Source organism: Rhyacophila brunnea, unplaced genomic scaffold (assembly GCF_057557595.1).
Source record: "Rhyacophila brunnea isolate RB1 unplaced genomic scaffold, BYU_Rbru_1.0 scaffold_75, whole genome shotgun sequence".
NCBI classification, from domain to species: Eukaryota; Metazoa; Arthropoda; class Insecta; order Trichoptera; family Rhyacophilidae; genus Rhyacophila; species Rhyacophila brunnea.
Window position 1 is genome coordinate 1,191,690 of NW_028233345.1, and position 24,635 is coordinate 1,216,324.

A 24,635-nucleotide genomic window follows, 5' to 3' on the forward strand; every position below is an offset into this window, starting at 1 on the left:
CGATATGATCCAAGACCTTTATTTGAATCGACAAGCTCTCTTATAAGAAAAAAAAATCAACATGTTTATACGTAAAATTTCAGAATACCGACAACAAAATTATCCTTAAAAATTTCTTCACGCAAACAATGCATAGTAGTGACTAGGGGAAAATAACATGATAGAATTTATTTATTGCAAGAAAAAAGCATCTTATAAGTCATAGAACATGTGTTTTCAACTCCAATGCACAACTTTATAGTTATATAATTAAATTCTAAATTTTTCTTGATGTAAACACGAAAAGCGTAAAATTATAAATCATAATATCACAAAGATCATTCTTTATGCCTTTTTGTAGTTTTACACACATGATGTATTGAATAATCTTGCTAATTTGGCTGGTTATAAAAATAGTTTTTATGCATAATTATATGGCACAGGCGCATAAATTTGTATTTTTATATATAATTTTAGACCAAGCAATCTAAAAATGTATATTTTAGTTAAAATTTTCTTTCTATAAATGAGGCATATATACCCTGAATATCTATTAATACAAGAAATTGTATATTATAATAATCAGTTCACTAAAATATATGTTATTTTTTCGCGTTTTTTTATTTAAAATTTTCTGGTTCCAAATTATTGTTTTTACCAAGGCAAATAATATATTTTATTAATGAGAAATTATGTAATTTAAAAGCATTGAAAATTTGATTAAGATGACATAAGGGAATATGGAATACACGTTATTAGCATTAAAATTTTGTGTCAAGATTATTTAATTTAAAAATATCTATATGAAGTATTAGTAAGAAACATAAATAGACCATAAACAGAAAATCTTGTCGTGATCGTAATTCCTCCACTCAGTGTAAAATAAAAATTTAAAATGAAATACTGTTCTTGATTAGATATAAATTCTTGAATTTTGTTCGAAATTTCTATCAAAAATAAGATAAATGATTTATCAATATTTTTCTTATTTATGATATTTTTAAAGTAACATATTTTTCAAAAACCAAATGTACTTGTATTGTATGATTTTATTTAGATAAAAACTCGTGGTATGTAATGTTCAAAATATGAGAATAAAGCATCTTGAATGTTTTTGAAGCGTTATAGTCATCTTTTAGCGAATAATATAGTTGATAACTGAAATCAATCACATAGATACCGCCAAATAGAGAATTTCCCTAAATACATACTGATAGATTATTTAATCATATAATTACAAAAGACAGCCGAGTCTTATTAAATGAAATGTAAAATAATTTATGGTTGCATGTTCGGTCAAAAAATTATTATAAGCAGAAGAATTTGCAATTTTTAGTCGAATAATAACACATGAAGTAGTTTTAAAATAGAGAAATTTAACACGCCAATATAGATTTTTCTTTTTTTTGGTTTGCAGTCTTTATGAACTAAGTTTATAAGACAAGAATATATACTATCTAAAATTATACTTAAATTGAACAAACATATAAATTAAGACAAAATTCAAAGAAAAAGTTTTACACTTTATTCTAATTTTTTACTAAATTTTTCTTAATAAACGAGTTTTTTTTATTGTCTTTATAGGGAGAATTTAATTTTAAATGAGGTTAAATTAACATGTTTTCTTATTTGAAAGAATTTCGTGCAAGCGAAATGAAAACATATAGAAATTATATAATTGCTTTATTCTCTTTAAATAGATTGAAATATATTGTTACACAGATTTAAGTAATATAACACTGAGATGAGATTATTGTATCTCTTTATAAATTTATTCTGTCTTTTTTGAACATATTAATATATTTTTTGTGGCATCAGAAAACTCGATTTTGTTAGCTTATATTATAATTAATAAGAAGACATATTATTTTAAAATATACAATAAAACTAAAATTTTGAAAAAAATTGACTTGCTTAAATAACAAACAAGGCAAAATTATACTATAATTTAAAAAAAATATAATTTCCAAATTTGTTATTGAAAAAATCACTTCAAAGACACAATATTCCATACAATTATTAGGTTTCCAATTTTAAAAAATGTTTTTTATTGGTATTTTTTTTCAGATTAATCATAATTAGTATGATCCCATCGTTTATTCACTTATAAGAGGTATTTTTTTCTTTTTTTTATCAAAGTAGAAAAAGACGTTATATCAACTTACAGGAATAAAAGTAAAACTTTTTTTTAGGAGGATGGAAATCATTTTTGCGTATAGCAGAAAAATTATGATGTGTACAAAAATAGATTTCTATGGATACTTTCAAAAATATATAAATATTATTTTACTATAAAATGATTGCTTACACATAAATTGAAAAATATGGATAGAATTTTCTTGCATCGGATAGAATATGCATTGAAAAATTGGACTGCCTTAAAAATATCTGTGTCAAAATTATTAGCTAATTTTTCTTAAAAGAGCGTCTTTTAATTATTAAACAGTATGGTATTTATGGGAAAATTAAATCTTATCATAGCTTTTTTTATACAGATCCGAATAATATTCATCAATCGCATCGTCTTCACTCCCTTACTATTCGCATAGTATTTTTAAAATAATAATTCATTCAAGTTTTTTTTACCAATCCAGTTGCCAGTGTATATGTATCTACAATAAAAAGCAAGAAATTCTCTTTTAAAACGACTTTATGTATTTTAGAACCGCGCCATATCATATTAAAAAATTAGCTGAGTGTGTTTTTTAGATATAATTTTATTTTCTTCTATATTTTTAACGCAAATCATGTCACCAATACACTTTAATTTAAAAGTACGGTTTCTGGCATGCCCTATATTAGCACAACCCTCAAATATTTTTTAAACCCTTATTTAAATTCGCCAAAGAGTCTTGGTGTGGTAACTTCAAACACAAAACTAACAAAAAAACATAAATAAACAAAATTATAAATAAATTTTTATTTTTAATATAAGGGTCATCTGTTCAGTTTTTTGAATAATATATCAATGGAAAGATCAAGTATAATCCAATATTTTTGTGTTTCCAATTTATTTTTGGTATTAACAATTTTAACAGCATTAATTCTTTCAGCCTTTTGTGTTCACTCTGTTTACATGGTTTACAAACTCAACACAAATGATTTTCTGGTCATGATTGAGACCGGATGCAGTTAAATTGGTGGTCCATTCCACATATCCGTGTTTAAGTTGAAGATTATTTTTATCAAGGATTTTATTTTGTTCTCTTATTTCGACTTCTAACCGAAAAAATTGCGTTTTTGTCGTTTCACTTCACTTAACCATACCTAAAATCCAAGCGCTATATGCTCTGCCCCATCGATAATATTAATGTCGTTAAAATATAATTTTATCTGTCATACAATCATATTCCGATCACCTTTAAAATTATTTCCTAAAAAATACTTCTTAATTCTCTTCTACTATTTATTTTCACTCGATAATTTGTTTTTATTGCTAAAAACAAAAATTTAATTATTCTTTTATTTGTTCACTCGATAATACTTTCGTACAATTTTTTAACGTTAGGGCATTTTTTTAATGCGAATTATTTAAAGATTTTGATTTAAAAATTGGTAGCTTTTTTCGATATTTCATTACCCCGCATCTTAATTTTTTCTTACAGGGTATTGTTCGAAGATTTCATAAATGAACTTGACAGTGAGCGTCCGTTATTTTATTCTCTAGTCTCTCTATCTGAAGTAGTATGGTTGTGGTTTTTAAGACTTCGCGTCTTTTAACCTATTTTTTTATATTTGTAATCTAAAAAAAATGAAAATGAAAAATACATAACACTAAAGTACCATTAGACCTTTAATTGCATTCATATAAATATTATTTACTTTTTTTGTTAACAGAAAATAAGGTTAGTCACAAAATCATTTGATGTTTGTTTTTATCTGATATCCCTTCAATCTCTTAGTGCATTTATATAATTATATAGATGTTTGTATTTTGATTTCTTTGGCCACTATGAACAATATTTCACTATCAGCATTTGTGAATGCATCCAGTGATCAATAATTTTTCTCTGGGTGTGACTATGAACTGAATCTTTTTTTGAATCCGCTATTGTATTTTTTTTTCTAATATTTTCATTTCCCCTTTTGACCAAAGAGTATAGAAAAAACTATGCCATGGTTTCTAGCTTTATTTTATCATAAAAATTTTTAAAAGACCAAATCATACAATTACCGAATTTTTATTTGAGCTTGTAAATTTATAATGTGTTTTTATTCACTTTTAAGCTCAATAAATTATATGAACATTTTATGATTTCTATTTTTCGTTCATATATCTGCATATTACTAACATATATATCTTGTTCGTTTCCTAAATTTAATAAATTTTCACCTTTTTCTTGCTACCAATATATTCGAGATAATAATTTTATTTTATTTCTAAAGCCTTTTTTCGATAAAAATTGAATTTTAAGATAGCCTGCCTCCTAGTTTTTACACATTAAAACACACTCTTCCTATGTTAGATGATTGTAAATGTGCAGATTATACTGTCTAAACCTTATTTTTTTTGAAAATCTATTGCAAAAAGAAAATTGAGATGCAAGAAGACCTATATATCAGTAAAGTGTGATACATGCCATTTAGAGATTCGAACGAAATTTTACTATCAGATTAATTTAGATATTCTCCTGTTCACTTTATAATAAAAATTTTCAAACATTTGGTACAATCGCAGACGAAACATCTTTCAACATACCTAGGCATTTAGAAAAATGTGGTATTGTGATGTTGTTCATGTTTTCAAAATTAACACTTAGTTAAGCCACTGATTTTATAATTATTTTCCTAGCCGTACAAGTTTAATGATATAGTTTTTTCTTATTCCCTTTATTTTGATTTTCTGGGAATAAAACATACAAGCCAATATCCTCAGTACATTGAAAGTAGCTTATAGAAATATTATTCAATTCAATTAAATGTTTACAGAGAAAATTTCTTTTATAAAATCCACTTGTGCAATCCACGAAAAACTTAAGCTGATGTGCCTTGCTATAAATATTTCGTCTATTTTTTTTATTTAGTTTGTTGGCGTGTCTTTATGAATTTTCAAGCACCCATTATCACCCCCTAGTATATATTATATACTATGCAGGATTATAGTTTAATGTGTAAATATGGTAATATCATGATTTTTTATAGGCTATATAAACATATATGTCTATTGTATTAAGCTTGTTGCCAATTTTTTTTTGGGATGTACTTTGGTGCCTTTACCTGTTTTAAGATCACAAGATCATTTTTTTCCCATTTAATTGTTTTTTTTTATGCTTTAAATTGAAAGGTTTATGTCTTTGCATGATTTTTTAGTTTATATAAATGTTAACACTTATTATGGTTCGAAGTCCGTCTCTTTTCAATGTATCTTTCTTTGTTATGGATGAATAATTTTATCTTTACATTTATTTTTCAAGATTATAAGCTTATATTAAAAGGCAATATATATACGAATTCGGTTGATGCATCAAATGTATCTTTTTTTATAATTGAGTTCAACATCATCTACAAAAATTGAAGTTTCAGTTTTAAATCGCGATGATTATTATATTTTCTTAAATTCATGATGGAAAAAATATTAATTTCTATGAAATTTCTAAATTGTTTGTAAAAATTGTATTTCAAACGTCTATCTTACTTTCGGTTTCTCATAATTTCCCTAATATTCTATAGTTAGATTTAATCAGCTCTTATCATCATGAATTTTTCTTATTTTCCAATAAAAAAAGAAACTGATATGGACGAATTTAAATATTTTTAGCTTAACGAAGCTCATATTTTGTTTAAAAATTTATCTAACCATTTTGAGCATTATTTTGCACAATTTCGCTATACAGCTTTAATTAAATCTGATTTTTAATATGAAAAGTAGTTTTCTTATTTTTAATCATTTTATTGGCATTTCGTTTTATTTTCTACAAGCTCTTTTTAAATTTGTAATATTGATCAGATTTGCTATCTTAAATAATGGATTCTAATACATACTTTGACGTTTTTTTTTAATTTAAATCGTTTCTTATAAAATTCCTAATGTTAATTATCTAACTTCGTGACTTTTATGGATCTAAATTATAATTTTAAGATAGTTGGGATGATTTCTTGTCGTGCAATTACATGATGATCTTCTATAAAACATGTATTGCAACATGAATCGGTACATTATTTGTTGTTTGATTTTTTCGGCTACTATTTTTAACTTATCCGCATATTTTAGCAATATTATATTGATTTAGATAATAAACTTTACTGATTCTCATTGTGGTTTTAAAAATCCTAATTTTGAAAATTATAATTTTTAGAATCACCACAATCATATTTTAGATGATGTAAATGCCTACGCGATCTAAGAGAAAATCATTGGTCATGCTTTTTGCTTGTTATAAAAAAAAGTTGCTCAGAACCTGTACTTCGTTTCTCTATATATATTTATGTTTGGAAAAACATTGAGCCTAAATGGACACATTCCAAAACAAAATATGCTTCTAAAATAGAGGCATTCATTCATTTAGAGTGCGAAAAATTTTTTATTCATAAATTTATGATACTATTTTGAAAATCAGAAATCTTAATTATATATTTTTAAGGAAAAAAAAGAAAAAGCCAGTAATTTACATTTTTTGTTTGGTTCTGGTCAAAGTGTTAAAAAAATATATTTTTGAACATATTCTGATGATAAACACAAATTCAGCCCTATAAATAAATATAATTACTGAATATAATCTTAAAAGAAGTGCAGTTGATGAAGATAGATCAGGGGAAGGAGTCAAAAGATGTATAAAGGAGTCGTGAAATATTCCCAATGGACTGACTATGTCTAAATAGATAAATTGATATAAAGTAACTTAACGCAAAAATAATTATTGAATATAATCTTTATTTTTTGTACTTTAGATCACTTAAGTTAAGACAAAATAAAAATATAAAAAGCTTATAAATTAAGATATTTAGACATCCAAGAAATGTTAGAAATAGTACGTATATTTAATAAAAAAGGCGGCTATCTTCGATAGAATTTGTGATCTAATAAAACAAAAATATAAAAAAAAATATTTTTTTTATTTTGCATTAAAGCATGTACATGTTATTTGATTTAATACATTAAAAAAGGGCATTCATCAATATGCATGAAATGTAGAAAATTCCGCAAGATTTTTTTCAATAACCCGTATTATTTCTGGGAATTTTTCTTTTTTCAATTGACCACATATAGAAAAGATGAAATAATGGTTTATTTTACCACCACATTAGGGTCATCGTTTTGGTATAACAATCATAATGGGTCGATAATAGTTATGATTATTTTGGCTTCTGTTATAAACCTAGTCAATTTTTTTCACGCTTACTCAATTCCAAGTTTAAAGTCGGTAAAGTTCACTTATTTGCCGCTGTCTACTAGTATTTTCTGTATTTACCGCGTAATGCGGCATTAATTAATAGTTTTGTGTTATAAAATTTCATTGCATGAAAATTATTTGAACCTTCAATTGTTTGAATTAAATATCTAGGCTGAAATTTTGTGCCAAGCAGCTAAACCAACACTCGCATAAATTTTGACTCGCATAGTATGACATTTTATTATTTGTAGCGTTTAAGAAGTTATGTAAAGCGTTTTCAGTTTTTATAGTTAAATCGAAATAACAATAAAACCTGATGCCATAGTTTTTGAAATAAATTAAAAAGTTCAGACAAAACTCTACTGCTGAATCCATTATTTAGAACAAAAATGGAAACATTACTGTTATAGTATTATTCTATCAAAAATAACAAATATGCATAATTATCTTTTTACTAAAAAGGAATTTCAAATTATATTATGATTAATTGACACATAAATTGCATAATCCGATTTATTTTTCAGATTCAAGTAAAAAATTTAGCAATTCCATTCAAGATAAAACATAAGAAACATAAACATTGAGTAAGTACATGCATCTCTATGTTACTAATAGACTTAAGCATATTGTATTTAAAAATTGTTTATGGTGTATTGCTCGGATTTTTAAAGCCTTTTCGGTACTTAATTTACTCTTTATATAGACATTCAAATTTTAGCAAATTAAGTTACATGATCGGGTATAAAAACAATCTTAAAAAATTTTGTGATGCTGAACATAAAAATTTATACTTTAAATTATATATTTTACCACAAATTAGTATTATACGCTTCCTCAGGAACTAGAAGTAGTAATAGAATTAGAATGTATTCAGAGAAAATCAGCAAAAATAAAGATGATCATAACTTAATTTGTAAGCATGATTTACCCTGTGAGAAGGATTTTAACAAAGGTGCCAATTACAATCAAACAACGGGAAAAAAAATAAATAGCCGTCTAACAGAGAAATATTTAAAAAACACAACACCAATACAGAAAAAGGTGCTAAGAAAAGATATCTCTGTTTTGAACAGTTCAGAAGAACTTTCAACAGATACAAAATTAAAATTGTGCAAAAATATGAGAATTGATAGAAAAAAAAGAAACGGATCCGAATCGACATGCAATGAAATTTTAATTCCCAAAAAAGAAATTTTGTTTGAAGAAAAGAAAACCGATCTAATCAACATCAATGATATGGTTTGTAAGATTAAGAAGATGACAACAAAGCAAATAATACTCAATCGAATTTACAACAGAAAGAAAAATATAAAAAAGGCAAGTTAGGTAAATATGTAAATTACCACAATATGTTCTTGAATAAAAAAGTAAATAAAATTAAATAAAAACATTTAAACTATAATTTTAAAAAAATTAAATTTAGGAAATTTGGCAGCAAAATATATAAAATATTAGGGGGAAGGAGATATATGATCATATTATTAAGCTAATGCAGGAAACACTTATCTAATTGAGGAAGTTTATGTGACTTCGTTATAAGAGAATTTATTTTGGTTTTTTCTTGAATAAAGACCAAATGATATTTTAAATTCAACCATCAAGCGTTTTATTTTACAAAATTTATTAAAAAAGAATGAAAAAGTGCTTTAAATTGCAACAGCTTTGCTAATTATTCAAATATAATAATTTAATTGGCCAAGAGATAAAAATATAAACTTTATAATTTTTTTTGTTTTTTTCACATCAATAGATAAATTAATAATCCTATAAATATTTTATTTTAATTAAGTGTATTTTTTAAAACTGTTTTAAATATTCTTTTTTCCTCTTTCTTATGTTTCGAAAATGATATAATAATATTCTAAAAGGTTTAATTAATTTATATTAAATTTATTGTATTTTAATGAGACTCTACAATTTGATATCAGGATAGGGTATTTATTTTCTATAATAAAGGCAAATTCAAAATATTTTGGCTTAAATTACAAAAGACCTAAATACATCATAAATTATACATATCACAAAGATTGTTTATTTACTATATATCTTAACTTTTCATTCAATATATTTGATTTTTTGCGAATAGCATACTAAAATACTTTTAAAAATACCACTTTTGTCTTTATTTAGCGATACTTTCATAAATTAAACTTCAATTTCGTTTATATTAAGCCTGCTAGAAATTTTGTTATAAATATATATTTTCAGTACTTACTTACAAATCCTTTACCGTAATATTGATTTAATTTCTCACTGCATATTTCAATACAATATTTTATAAATCGACTGACAGACACGTATAATCTATTATTAAAACAAAAAAGTTTGGCAAGCAGTGGTTTTCAGATCTTCTTATACCCTTTAAGCTTTTTTTGCCCTTTCTTTATGCATAAAATTTATTGGACTATCAAGCCTAAGATTCTGGCTTTTAATATATAGAAAACCGCCGCTATCAGGCCAAAATAAGAAAAAATTCATTGCATATGGTATTAAAGTTCTTTGTGATTTTTATTCACATAATTTAATTATTTGAAACAAATATTTCTAAGCACGAATTTGTATTTTTGCGCCAAAAATGTTTCCTTTACGACTAATAAAAGCGTTTATATTGGTTTTTCTAAATTTAAAAAGTTTGGAACTAAAAACCTATCTTTTGGACGTTGATTTATGTAAAATCAGAATTGCAAAAATTAAAAATGTTTTCTTTTCAAATAGAATCTTATGAATAAAGCAATTATTAAATAATTTATTAGCATAATTGGATACAAAAGTCGCTCTGATTAGATGTAAAATATTTCTAATTTAGAAATGGATTCGCTTGGTGGGATTTTACAGAAGATTCGTATTAAATAATGCAACTTTATTCTCAAAAACAATTTTTGAAACAATAAACTATTTTTATCACAATTTAAAGTAACTTCTTTTTCAATGGTTTTGTGTAATATAAGATAATTCCAACACTCACTGACTGATTATACTCATATGATGGTTTATGTGGATAAAATACACTGTATTACGTTTCTAACTATGTGACATCATAGGAGGCAGGATAATAATCTTTACCACAAGTTTAGCATAAAAATTATAATAAAGTCTAATGTTACTCTTCATCTACTAAATAAAATTCTTGAAAAAAAAAACATGGCCTTTTTCATCTACTTCTTCTTAACAATATAATTCGGTCAAAAATTTCACTATATGCCGATTGAAAAATATTTCTTATTATATATAAATGCTTTAATGGATTTATTTTATAAAGAATAACAAAATAATTTTTTTTAAAATGCACAATGATTTTTGCCTTTTTTATGTTACTATCATGGCTTTTTTAGATTGGTACATCCTTGGAGAGCAGGATAAAAAAAGTTATATATATTATTCCAAAATTTACGTCACGAAAATGATAATTAATTTTTTTATGAAATATATGAAGAATGGGACCATTTATTATAAAAAATTCAAATTTAAATTAAAGATTATAAGGCTTTTTTAAATTTTTTTGTTATATTTTGTGATCCTATGAACAAGGATTATGCAATCAAGAGCCTCTAATGTGTGAATAAAGAAAATACTGGATTAATTCATCCAATAGTTGTAATATAGGATAGTTTTGATGAGAATAGTTTTTTTATTGAAAGTTAAAACGATTCAACTTTTTTTTCGTTGAAAAAAAATTATTATTAGACATGAAATTATAAAATCGTGTTATGTTATAGCTATTGCAGATGCATTTATCAAGGAGAAGATCGAAATGGAACGAAAAACCACAAAAAAAATTAACAATATTATGCTACAAAATGATTATTCTAAATAATTAAACTAAATCTAATTGTGAAGATAAAAACAGCAATAAAAGATTACACTTATTCGCCGAATACTAATTCAACAACACTTGCATATTTTTGTAAAACCTATATAAAATAAATTTAAAAGAATCTCTAAGTTTATTTCAAAGAAAAGTAAACTGTCTAAAATTTGAAAGAAATCTTAATGAATCATTTTGCCTATAAAGAAATTAAAACAATAACTTAAAAATATTAAAATGTCTTAAAAATTTCAATTTACCGAATTTCTATATATTAATATAGTTTAATTTCACCCATTGTAGTTTTTTTTTAATATTATGAACAGAGAGGAGCACATTAGCAAACTAGCATATATATCATTTAATTAATTTTTTCGCCCTTGGAATATATTTTTTTATATTTAATATAAAAATTCTCTAAGTGGACTTAATTGATTGTAAAAACCAAGAGCCCTTTGTGGTTTAAAAAATGAAAATTATAAAGATTAAAAATATAATTGCATTTTTTAGAAAAATTTATATGTATTTTTCATTGCAACAAAACACTTATTGAATAATAGCTCTCGATCGCTGAATCTATTTCATATTTATATATAATCAAGTATAATTATTGTTTGGATTGCGCTGTTATAGAATCTTTTTATACGAATAAATATATTATATCGGTTGTTCAATTTTCTTTGCCTTTTTTTGATAGCACAGCACATTCTTGGCATAAAAAATACATAAAAGTGATGTATAGAGGTTTTATCATTTTTAGTTAAATCTATCATCGCAGCATAAAATATTTTTATGTTGTGAAATGATTTTCTGTGTTTACTCGATTTATATATCTAACCATCTTTTATACATAATTACAATACGAGAAACAGAGGTTTTCTTTTTTTATATGCGATATCTAGCTAAAAAGGTATATTTTCTACTTATTCGAAGAATTTTGGTGGATTCAGTGCAGAATTTTTTTTTCAATACGTATTTATAACACAAATAATAAAATTGAGTGATTCTTTATAATTTATACAATATAAAATCCATTTATAATTACATGGCTATCTATTATAGAAAAAAACCATAGTTTACATCTTTCTTTATCGAAACTTCAATTTGTTAATTATGTATCTGATGATTTTCCTTTAAATTTATGTTTTTCATTGTAAAAATAATACACAATCAGTATCTGATAATAAATAAGCTATAGGTTAGTTTAGTTACGCATTTTTGGTTGTTGATATTAAAACTATTAGTATAAAAGCAAAACCTTTTATTACGATCATATTTAGGAAATACTATCCTTTTTCCTGTTTATCAAAACACAATATTTTACATGCTATGTTTTACCTTATATTAAAGAAATTATTTATATTCGTAAAAAATGTATATTATGTTCATCAGATATACTTTATAATTTTTTTTTAGGCTAAACAACTAGACTGATTGCTTTTTCAAATCATATCCTCGGTTTGAATAATATATTGAAATTGATAAAAAAAAACTATAGTGGCTTATAATACTTAAAACACATTTGAAAGTTTTTTTTTACAGAAAAAATTTTTAAATACACAAAATATATAACTGCGAAATTAATGCACTAAAATATTTTTTACATATTATTCCTTCTTTAACAAGCATAAAAAGTGTAATTTTTTTGTTATGATCGTTTATAATATTAGTAAACATATTTAACTCTCTTCTATAAGCTTATGCCCAAGATTTAGTAGATTTATCGGCTCTAATCTTTATCATCGCACTAGAAAAAATATGAGTAAATTTGGAGACAAATACGCAAGATTTATTGTGCTACATTTTATCAGGAAATGAATAATATACTATATAATAATTGGATACATATATGATAAGATCTCTGTTGGGCACATTTCAGCAGACGGTCTATAACTAATGTAAATAAGTCAGTGATGCATTTAGATGTTAAACCCTATAATTTTTGTTTTTAAGCATATAAACGTACTGAAAATGATACCTAGCACTCGAAATTCGATAATTTGCGACTTCTATTTTAAAAAATAAAAAAAAATTATATGTTTGATTGTTTGGTGCAAAATTATATCAAATTAAGATAGACATGTATGCTTGCAAATGTAAGAAAACATATTTTCGATTAGAAGAATCATTTTTTTCGCTACTTAGTTTGTGAACAAATGATTTATTATGATAAATATTATACAAAAAACCCAAAACTTTCATTTTAATTCAGTCTAAAAGCTGTAGACATTACAAACAGTGCATAAAATCATACATATTTTTATTTTACATTGATGTGCGCATCAAGAAACATCAATTAGCTTCACACTCAATATTAATCTTGAATGACAAAAATCAAAGGTTTATCGCTATAACTGGTCTATATTGCAAAAGTTATCCTTGGAAATTAAATATTTTTATAATGTTTGAAGGTTAAATATTTTTTTTGTTTGATACAATTATATTTATCTTTTTTTCAATATTTATTTAATATTATGAGGATTTCATCTAAGTATGCATTTTTGATCCTTTTGTGCATAAAATCAAAATAACAATAGAAATTACAAAACACTAACTTCATATATTAAATTATTCAAATTAAATATAACAATTGCCAAATTTAGGTGTAAAATATCATAAATCTTAAAGTTCTTGGTTAATAAGAAATTCGGGTTTGACTAATTAAAATACCACACCTCCCCTGAAATACGGCTTTTAAATCTTGGAAACAGATATTATATTTTAAGCAGAAAAATATGTTAGTTTCTCACTTTAAAAATAATTTTCGCTAAAAGGCAAATAATAATATGATATATGCATGTCGATCCACGCATCTAAACTTCTATTAAATAAATGAATCTTAAAATAAATAATAACCTCTATTTTACTCAATAGAAAATTTGAAATGCAAAAAAAATCAAAGAACGACACTTGCATACCAAATATAAAAGTAAAATCTCTATAAGCATACGAAAATACAAATAGTGATTCTTGACATGTAGAATCGAAAAAGAACAAATTAATTGTTTAGAAAACAAAAAAAAATCGTTTATAGACCCAAACTGAGCATAAAAAAGGCAAAAATATGCAAAATATGCTACCTTCACAGATTTTTTGGTGATTTTATATAAATTTCAATCGAATAATTGCAGAAAATACGATCACATTCTGACCAATAAATTGGCTTATAAGTATCATCTAGATGAAAACATAAAAATATTACGCTAATGAATATATATAATGTAGCACAGAAGGCTTAATACAGCATTTATACTTAAATATTCCTTATAAATTATTTTTTAAGCTTAATATTTTATATAAAGGTTCTTGAATAATTAAAACATAGATCCTGGTTTTTTTCGTTCTTTTTGATTTCACGTATAATCAAAATTTTATTTTGTCATTATATATTAACGATTTTAATTAAATTTGATAATTTATCGAATCTACGTTTTGTAAATTTAAGTTATGTTTAATAATATTCTTTAATTAATTTATTATTGTATCACTGTCATAATATTTGGTAGATTTAATTGATCACGTGCATTTCTTATCTGATATTTGTCCGCTTTATTAATTGAAAATATGTTTGTCAGTTGTCGAATTTCTAATTGATGTATTAATAGAATAGTATATTTAGGTCTTATTTTTTACGATTTCGTTTATTATTTTATAATTTGTTCATTTTTTGCCAAAACATATGCTTATCTGATGAAGAAGCAACCAAAAAAATTTGGTTTTTTAGTGAAAAAATAATATGACCAAATACAAAGAATATGGCACCGAATATATTTAAACCTTTTCCGAAGCAGTTTTAATTCACTTTAACTTTTATGAATCAGAATAGACATCAATGAGGGAGAAGAAAAATTTTTTGTGATTTTACTTTTAGAATATGTGAAAACTTATTCATTATAAAAAATAACAATTCTGAACTATCATCAATAATAGATCACTATAATTCACATTTTTTCTTATAAGCCGATTTTACTTAATACGTCAGATCCATTTAAACATGTAAAAAGCAGCTATTTTGTCGATTCAGAAGCAGAATTATGTAAAATTTACTTAATAAAGAACTTTATATTTTTTTTGTATATTTTTACATCCCATAGAGTGGGCTAATCTATTATAATTTATAACGAGTTTTATGTTTGAATTTAAAATCCACTATGTATTATTCAAAAATATATGACTTATAACATACAAGAAGTATCATTAAATCGATTTCATGTATATTACCACATAATACCATTCGAGCAAATTATTTGGTTTGAGAAACTACGCGAAAATGTACTTAGAAGTCATTAGAGATGGTGTTGAAGCATGGAATAAGAATTGAATTTCTTGAAATGAAGTTACTTTTGTCCAAAAATATATTCATATATTCAACGATTCTGTTCTTAATTATCGTTTCGTTTATTAACATACAAATAAATCTTTCATTTTCTCTAGATTTTTTGAAAGAATCTTTATTTTGCAGACTATTTGAAGGCCGGTTCTATTAAACTCAAATTTTGGTTTGAGTAAAATTTTTATCAGACATGTTAGTATGATATTATGGGCTAATGGAACTCTAAAGTGTCGATTTTATTAATTAAAAAATTTAAAAAATAGATGAAAAGACGCAAAAAATAAAAAATACGACTATATTACTTCAAAATATAAACTAGGGGATAAAATAAGGGACAATCTCAGTCAGGTTTGTTCATGAAACCTTCGAATACTGCACTTTAGGGAAAAAATTAAGATCCGAGTGAATAAAATGCCGAAAAAAGTATACAATTTTTAACTCAAAATCTTTAATAAGTCGCATTAAAAAAATCACAAGAGTTGGATTTATTTGCAAAGATATTATCGGGTGAACAAATAAAAGAATAATAAAAGATTTGGGTATTTAACAAAAACAATTTATCGAGTGAAAATAAGCATTATAAGAGAAGCAAGAAGTATTTTCCGGAAGAAAATTTTGACGGGTGATTTGAATATGATTTTAAGGTAGAAAGAATTATATGTGTATGTGTTATATAATTGATGGGATAGAGAGTATGGCGTTTAGATTTTAGGTATGAAGAAGAGAAGTATAAAGACAAAAACACATCTTTTCACGGTTAGAAATCGAAATACGAGAACAAACAAGTTTTTTTTAATAAATTATCTTTAAAGTTAAACACTAACCACAGACATGTGGAATGAATATACCAATATGACTGCATCTAGTTTCAATCACGAACAGACAATCATGGTGTTGAGTTTGTAAACCATGTAATTGCGTACACACTAACATATCGAAGCAATCAGCGCTATTATTAATCTTTATTGCCTGAAAAATAGATTGTCCATACAAAAATGTTGGATTATATTTGATCTTGCCATTATTTTATAAATTCAAAAAATGAGCGAATTACCATTTTACTAAAAATAAAAATTACATTATTATTCTGTTTTGATATTTTTTTGTTAGTTCTGTGTTTGTATTTACCGCTTCAATAATTTTTGGCGAGCTTAAATATTTTAGGATTGGGTTAAAATACAACATCCCAGAGTCCCTACCTCTGATATTATGTCGTCTAGTATCGTAGTATTGTATTTAAACCTTGCCTAATATCTATGTGATTATGATTTTTGGCTAATAGTTGAAATGCTTGATGTAAAAAATATGAAAAGGAGAAATTACTTAAAATTATTTTAGGTTCAACAGAAATTTTTTGAAAAACTGATTGTGAAACAATAACAAAAATTTGAGTAAATCTAGCGGATTCATGTCCATAATATATATTATGCTATGATATTACAAAAAGATCGAATGTTTATATATTGACGAAGTAATCAACCTAAGTATATCTTTTTATGCGCATATCTCCATATGCTATAATTTTTTTTCTTTGTTTTGAGATTTTAATGCTGATAAAAAAAATTTACTATGTCTTTGCGTGTTTTTAAATATAGACTCATAGAGACTTCTTTTTACTTTGTTATGAACAATATTATAATTGTTCAAGCGTAAATTTAGGCCATAATATAATTTTTATCATAATAAAATCCTCAAATACAAAATTATTTGGGGAAAAGGAAATCCATCATCTTTTTGTTCATAAAATTTTCCTATAGTTACAGATTTTCAAATAGAAAGATTAGCTTTGCCAAATTTATTTTTCTAAAACTCATATCTGTTAACTGCGTGCCCTAAAATTATTTTGATGTGACCATTATATTGTAACTTTTAAACATATTCTTACTACTTTAGTACATAAATTTGCTTTTATGGATATTAATAACTTATTAAAATTTAGTAAATGAATTTTGTAGCTCAAAATGCAATATGGTATCTTTATGATTGTATAATTTTAAAAACAAAGATGTGATTCTGATCTCTGTGTTTCAAAAGATTGAAAAATAATAACAAATTAGTAAAAACAGATATAAATGGGCAAAAACAAACAAATAAAAATTCAAAAAACTCAACTGATACAAGATTTAAAAAAAAGTCATTTATAAAAAAATGTTACCATCAATCAAATAATGATTAAAAGAGGCAATCTACATTTTGATAACCAATTTAAATTAATGCAATTAAGTAAAAATCCTACGGATTTTTGGTAATAAATATGATAATCAAGCAAAGCAAGATTCAACAAATCTCGAATGCAAAAAATTAATGATTTAGAAATTAGCGATTTCAAATAAGAAAAAGACTATAAATACTTCGAAATTCAAATAAAACTATTATTCGTAGTTTAAATTATGTATACAGCTGAAAAAATAATACTAATTTATTTTTTGAATTAATTTCAATAGTTTGTTGGTTTAACTAGGATTAAATAAGCTTCTTCGGTGAGCCGAAACCATAATTCTTATTTTGATTTCAATATTAAAGCATAATAATTTTAATGTTGTTCACAATGTGTAACTTTCGAATATATTTGTACAGGATATTCAGGATACACTTAATCTAGCAGTATAAATAGTTTAATCAAATTCCTCTAATTTTCCTTCGCCGTTTTAGAAATTGCATTAATTTAAGAATTTTAATTATTTATATAGAATTTTTTGGTGACAAATCATGGTTTTAATTATATTCGAAGGAAGGGCATTCAAAACGAACAAGTGTTCATAAATAGGTATAAATAATATTAAACTTTTATAAAATACGGAATATGATGCTTTATTTACAGATAGATCTACTCATAGTTTTTTATTTTATACATAGAAAATAATTTTTCGCGATAAAATAAAGCCTAAATTTTTTTTCATTTAAAACTAGTCAAACCATCTTTTGATTTATTTTTTTATTGAATTAATTTTTTAGAGTTTAGAATTTTATAGGTAAAAAACGTAACATTTTTACAATTTAGTACAAATATCACAATAATAGACCTTATTTCAATAGAGAAAAATAAACACTATTACATTTGTTACTATGATGATAATTATAATGTGAAAAAGGATACTTTTACAATAAATTTTAAAAATTCAATGTTAAATTTATTTATTAGATTCATTTTTTCTTTTTATTGGTTACATTTAGCTTATTCTCAAAAATTTTGAAAATTTTATTCATACAATCTAAATAATTTTCTTCCATTTCCTTTTGAACTTCATTATCAGGATGAAAATGGCAATCATGATTTTTTTGACATTCCGAATCGGTTATATTTATTTCGTAGTTAGTTCCAAAGTGTACACAAACTTGAATTTTTTTAGTTTCCAGATTGTTACTTTGTGCTTTAGTCGTCGATACAGGCACAAATTTTGGATCTAATTTTATAAAATATGCTTTTGAACGACCCCATACATTAGATCTATTGGGGAAAAAGGAGTACATGCTAATCTTCATATCTTCCTTCACTTCGTTTTCATTTAAAAGGATACAATAATTCGAGATAACAGCTTTATAGAGAAATTTGTTTTGATTACCTATAAACACTTTACATTTTCTATTTAAGAATATTTTTTCAATGCTATCTAAAAAATTTACACAACATGCTTTTTTTATTTTCATATTCTGGAAATCAGATTTCAAGATATTGAAAGGCTCTTGTCCCGAATAATCGTCCTTTCCAATTTCAACATTCATATCGAAAAAATTTTTATCGCCTATAATTATGTTGTTAGATACCCTACACATCGAGCTAAAAATACAATTTTTGCCGATTACGGTATTATTAAGAATAGAGGAATCGCTTAAAATGATTGTATCATCGCCTATTTTCACATTAGTTCCTATTTTAACTTCTTCGGCCAGAAAAACCCTGTTACCCCATTCAAAATTAGCCCCTACAGATGCGCTTTTATGAATAGCGACGACATTATTAAGTTTTATGTTTCGATAAAAAATAAATTCCGATTGAAATTCATAAAATTTAAGAACTTCAGTATTTTTACTTATAAACTTGTGATTTGCATTCGCATCGGTCGGGGAATACCATTCTCCTCTTAGATTACACAAATACTCTATAATGTCAGAATATTGATAAAGCTTTTTGAAAAAAACGAACTGATAATAATGATATGATGGCATTGCGCGCTTTTCAGAGTTAATCGGATTTTGATTCAACGTGGAATTCGACCTATATTGCACCCTTCCATTTTTATGATAAAATGAGCCGTCGTTAGAAATATTATCCATCAATTCTGCACAATTAAATATATATCGAATTATTAAGTCGTATTTTTTTATATACATACACATATTTCGAATCGAATAAAAAAGATCTATCAGATTACAAAAATCATAAAATTCTTTATAATCTTCCCGCATATATTTGCTTTTGCCTTGACATTTAAGAGACCTACATTTGACCGTATCGTGGTAATTTTTTTGTTGTGGTTTCATGGGGTGCTCTTGTGAACCTTTTGTCAAATAACTAGTAAAATGTGAACTAGATGTGACATTTGGTACATCTTGCGAATTATGTTGAGCGGTGCTGTAAGGTTGTACATAATTACAAATGCAGTATGGATCCTGACAGTCATTAAAAAAATCCGGTGCATATTTTATACAAAAATCATGCAAAGAAGGATAGATCCTCTTACCGTAACTATTATACACACGAAAACTATCATCCCAAGTATTGGAAAAATCACTACTATCAAAAGATTGTTCGAATGAAATATAACTTGGTTCGGATTTCATACAATGTCCACTTGTTCTTCTGCTATCTTGTCCCTCTTCTTGTGTTGTTTTTAGTGCCGATAAATTCCTTCGCGCTGCAGTATTAAACTTTGAAATAAATAAAATTGTCGCAAAACCTTTCATGGGGTAAAAAATTTCCAGGCAAAAAAATAGTCTATAATAAACTAAGGATAAATAAACCGCAATTTTTTTATTTTTAACACCTGCATATATTCATCCTGTTTTGTATAATCAGGTCTCTTCCATTCATTAAGAATTTTCATTCAAAAAAATACATCCACATGATTAAGGATCTTTATAAATCCCAAAGATCTATATTCATTGCAACAGCTAACAGCATTATTTTGAATTAAACATAACAAATTGGGATGGTTCCAATATTCCCATATTATATATAATTGAACGAAAATCTTGGCAGCTATTCATAATTTTAATATAACCTTGAACTATATGTCGAGATTGCAGATGTTTTATACTTAAGGTTAATATTACACATAAAAAAACATTTGTAGTGGCCAATATTATTTGAAAATAGAACGCATCGTAGGTATTTACGGAAAAGAAATTCCCTCTCTATCGATATCACCTAAATTAATTATATTTTTTTGAAAATAAGTTTTCATTTTGAAAAAATAGAAGATTAAATTGTCAAAGTATACAGAAAAAATGCAAGTTTTTTATCTATAAGTACAGATAAGCCGAAAATTTTGCCTCTTTATTATGCTTTACACAGGTTGGGAGCGTATATGAAATAATAATCATAAATGACGATTGTTTTTTATTTCATATCAGACCAATGCTAAAATGTACCTTTTTCAAGTATAAAGATTCGGATGATGTGATGAAATGTGGACCTAGGTAAATAATTACGAACGTGAGCATCATCACAATATAAACCTTATATCATTTTAATAATAGTATAAAACAATTGAATTTGGTTTTTATGCAATCGATTATCCTACATAACATATTTTACTATGCAAATGTTCATTAATTCTTTTTTTTCGTTATAAATTGTTTAGTTTTTTACATAAATGACGTCATGCAAATATGTACGATGTTTATGATGATATTACGTCACACCACGTCACACTAAGTGTTTTTTTAGAACTATATTGTGTCTTTTTTAAGTAAAATAATTGAAAATAATCATTATTGTGATAACACGAGAAAAAATTAAAACAATCATAAGCAATTTATTAAAAAAATATATTCGAATTTCCAAGACCAAACCTCAAGAATCTATTTATTTACCGTATAATTTTAATTTTATATTTTTATATATGGGAAAGGGTGGTATGGTTGAGTGGTTTACAAGTCTGACCCCTAGGTCAGGGGTCGCGGGTTCCATTTCCACCCACCCCACTAATTTCCGAAACGAATTTACTCTAAACAAAAATACCCAAGGGGGCGGCCAGTGAACCATAAAAGATAAACCATAAAGCACTGACAAGCTATGAGAAAAAGGAGGTTGCTGTGTAAGCCGTTGAACTGTGCCTTCAGTATTGAAAAAAGAATCCACACCGTTCAGCAAGGATATAGGTAAGTGTAGAGTGTGGTTGTAGCTTGTAACTTGTAGCGATGAACAGTAGACAGAATCTAATTCCCTCCACATAATGACTGCCGCCTATGAGAAAGGGCCCAATCCACGGTGATTACGGGTGACAAGAAGTGCTGGAGGAGTCCCACAGAGAGATGCAGCAGTTAAGCAATAGTTCCTATTTATATAAAGCGAACTTCCTAAAAAGTAATAGAAGTAAAAAATAAATAAAGTAAATTCGATTAGAATTTTTTTATATATGGGAAATATCTTCTCATAACTAAAGAAATTATACCTATATAAGTTCCTGCAAAATTTTCACATTAAGAACGACAATTAATGAATGTTTTTTAAATGCAAAATAACCAAAGCGTGAACTTCTTGAGTAATAATTCACTGACAGCCTGTCATTTTAATTTTATTAATTTGCTTCAAATATTTTACAGGTGTAATACACCAACAATATGCATATATTATAATAAATGCGGATTTTTGTGGTTTTTTATGTAAAAAAAATTTTCTGTGCGGAAATAGAGGCGTGGATTACACTATTTATTGGCCTATCTCTGTGATCAATTTGTGAATATTATAAATTTAATTGGATTGAAAAAACATCTAATAAAATTATCAAATTAAATCATACACTTTAATTGTAATATAATATATAAAACATAAAATATCTGATATTTATCTCAAAAAAGTTGAATAATTACACATAACCGGTTATATAGACTTAAAAGTATTACCCATAAAAAATATATAATATCAACTAAAAGTGTACTTATGAACAGCAGAAAAAATTGTTTAAATTTTTTTTATGGTTATACTAGTGTAAAATGGTATAGCCAATATCATTATTATATCTATTTAATACTAATTTCTGCATATCGAATGAATAAAAAAACAAAAATCAATAAAATTTGCTATTATGCGCCATATTGCAAGCGATAATCATAATTAAATAAATCCATATAAATTGTATTAGCATTTATTTATTTTTTATTTTTGTATTATCAAGAAAGATTTTAATATTTTTCCTAAACTCATATAATCGTATAATTAGAAAAAAAAAACTATATACAAAATGCAGTCGATAAAATTTAGTATAAATATAGATTAATTATCATCCTGCACGTTGAAAGAAGTTAAACGGAATTTGATGCACTAATTGATCGAATATGTTGTGTTCGAGCAACATTGTAATAATTTGTGCCTCAAAAAGGTTTTTTTCTCCTATTTAACAAAAATAAGAATCGTGTTTTATATTTTTTTTTAACCTTAGCGTTATTTTCCTAAAAACATATGTTGTTTCTTTATATTTCACCTTATAATAGCAATATATATTCATTTTTCTAAGTCCTTATTATTTTTTATTATAAAATCTAGCAGAGTTAAATATTATGGTGTAAAGCCGCGCCTTTTTAGACAGGTTATATAATGTTCTAAAAACAATAACACTTTTAAATTTAATTTTTTCTTCTTTTAAATATGTTAACATTGTACAGTACAATTAATATTTTTAAATTTTACAAATATTTGTTTCGTTTTTATTATTGCCTGCTTTTTAATTTTATAAATTTAGTTTAGAACAATATTGAAATACTAAGAATAAATTTGACTATTTATGCCTGAAAATTGAGCGACTCAAAATGTATAAGATTCGAAAAACAACACATGTATTTTTTTCAAGCTTATATTTCTTGAATTAGTTTAGAAACAAAGCATTTAGCTTCGCATAAATATATTGGAAAATTCAGCTCGATAGTTTATTTTAATTTAGTAAACAATATGATGAATCTGAAATTTATACAATAATATTATTTATGGTTGGCAAAAGAATTAAAGTATCATTTTAGGATCAATACGGGGGATATATGCCAATATATTACTCTTTATCACAAATGAATCATGGAAAATATAGTTTAATGATGTATATCGAAATAAAGGTGCGGAGAAACATTACTAGATGCACTTTGTTTCTTTGTCAGTTATTATAATTTACGTTATTATGCGTCTAATAACGTGCGAAATTTTATTCACATATATAAGAAATTAAACGTTGTTATTGCTTGACAATTTAATGTGCTTCGCCTATAGTTTTGCTTATAGTATGTATTGTATTCTAAAAAATCCGTATTTTCTACATTATATATGAATTCATAAATAATTATACTTCTGTGTTTACTTTTAATTCGAATAATATATAGGAGCAGTAAAAAGTTTCTGTCGTCTGTAAACTTCGATTTTGTTTTGTGAAAAATTATAGAATCACGAATCATTTTTTTTTAGTGGTATTAATATTCAAAAAATCTTACTTCTAAAATTTTAAATATTATGTATATGATAAAATTATATCTTATGGCTTTTCAATAAATTTTGTTCTCTATTGGGATCCTAAAACATATAAACTATGCTTGAACTGCCAAGAACAAGTCAACTAGGAATTTAATATTTAATTAATGATCTTTAAAATACGATACAGACCAACAAATTCTCATCACTGAGTTGTAGAGAATGAAAATTTTAAAAATATTTTTTTTTCTTATGTTAGTGTTTTTTTAACCATGATTCATCATCAAACACACGACTATATTATGGGGATCTGAACTTCGCTAAAATATAAGCATACTAACTGAATGTCGAACAAAAATTTTCAAGATATATCTATCCTGGTGATACATGTTCTTTTTGTGTAAACCCCTCCGTATCCTAAAAAAATTCAAAATTATGAGACGCTGAAATTCAGAGAAAATAATTTGAGAGGATTTAAGAACGATAATATAGCCTAGTTGTAGCTTTATCATTTCAGTATGTTCCTTAGAATTTTAATGAAAAATCCATCATTCGTGCTAGAATAAACTGGCA

At 25.3% G+C, this 24,635-nt stretch overlaps 1 protein-coding gene across 1 annotated transcript in view; it reads right to left on the bottom strand.

Moving 5' to 3' along the window:
• Window positions 1-24,434: 24,434 nt before the first annotated feature.
• The window catches only part of LOC147064322 (uncharacterized), a 109,423-nt gene continuing 109,222 nt past the window's right edge, over window positions 24,435-24,635 (bottom strand). Inside the window, exon 5 of the mRNA XM_085958491.1 lies at window positions 24,435-24,479. Coding sequence (XP_085814617.1) covers window positions 24,435-24,479 — 45 coding nt within the window. The remainder of the gene's footprint in view (window positions 24,480-24,635) is intronic.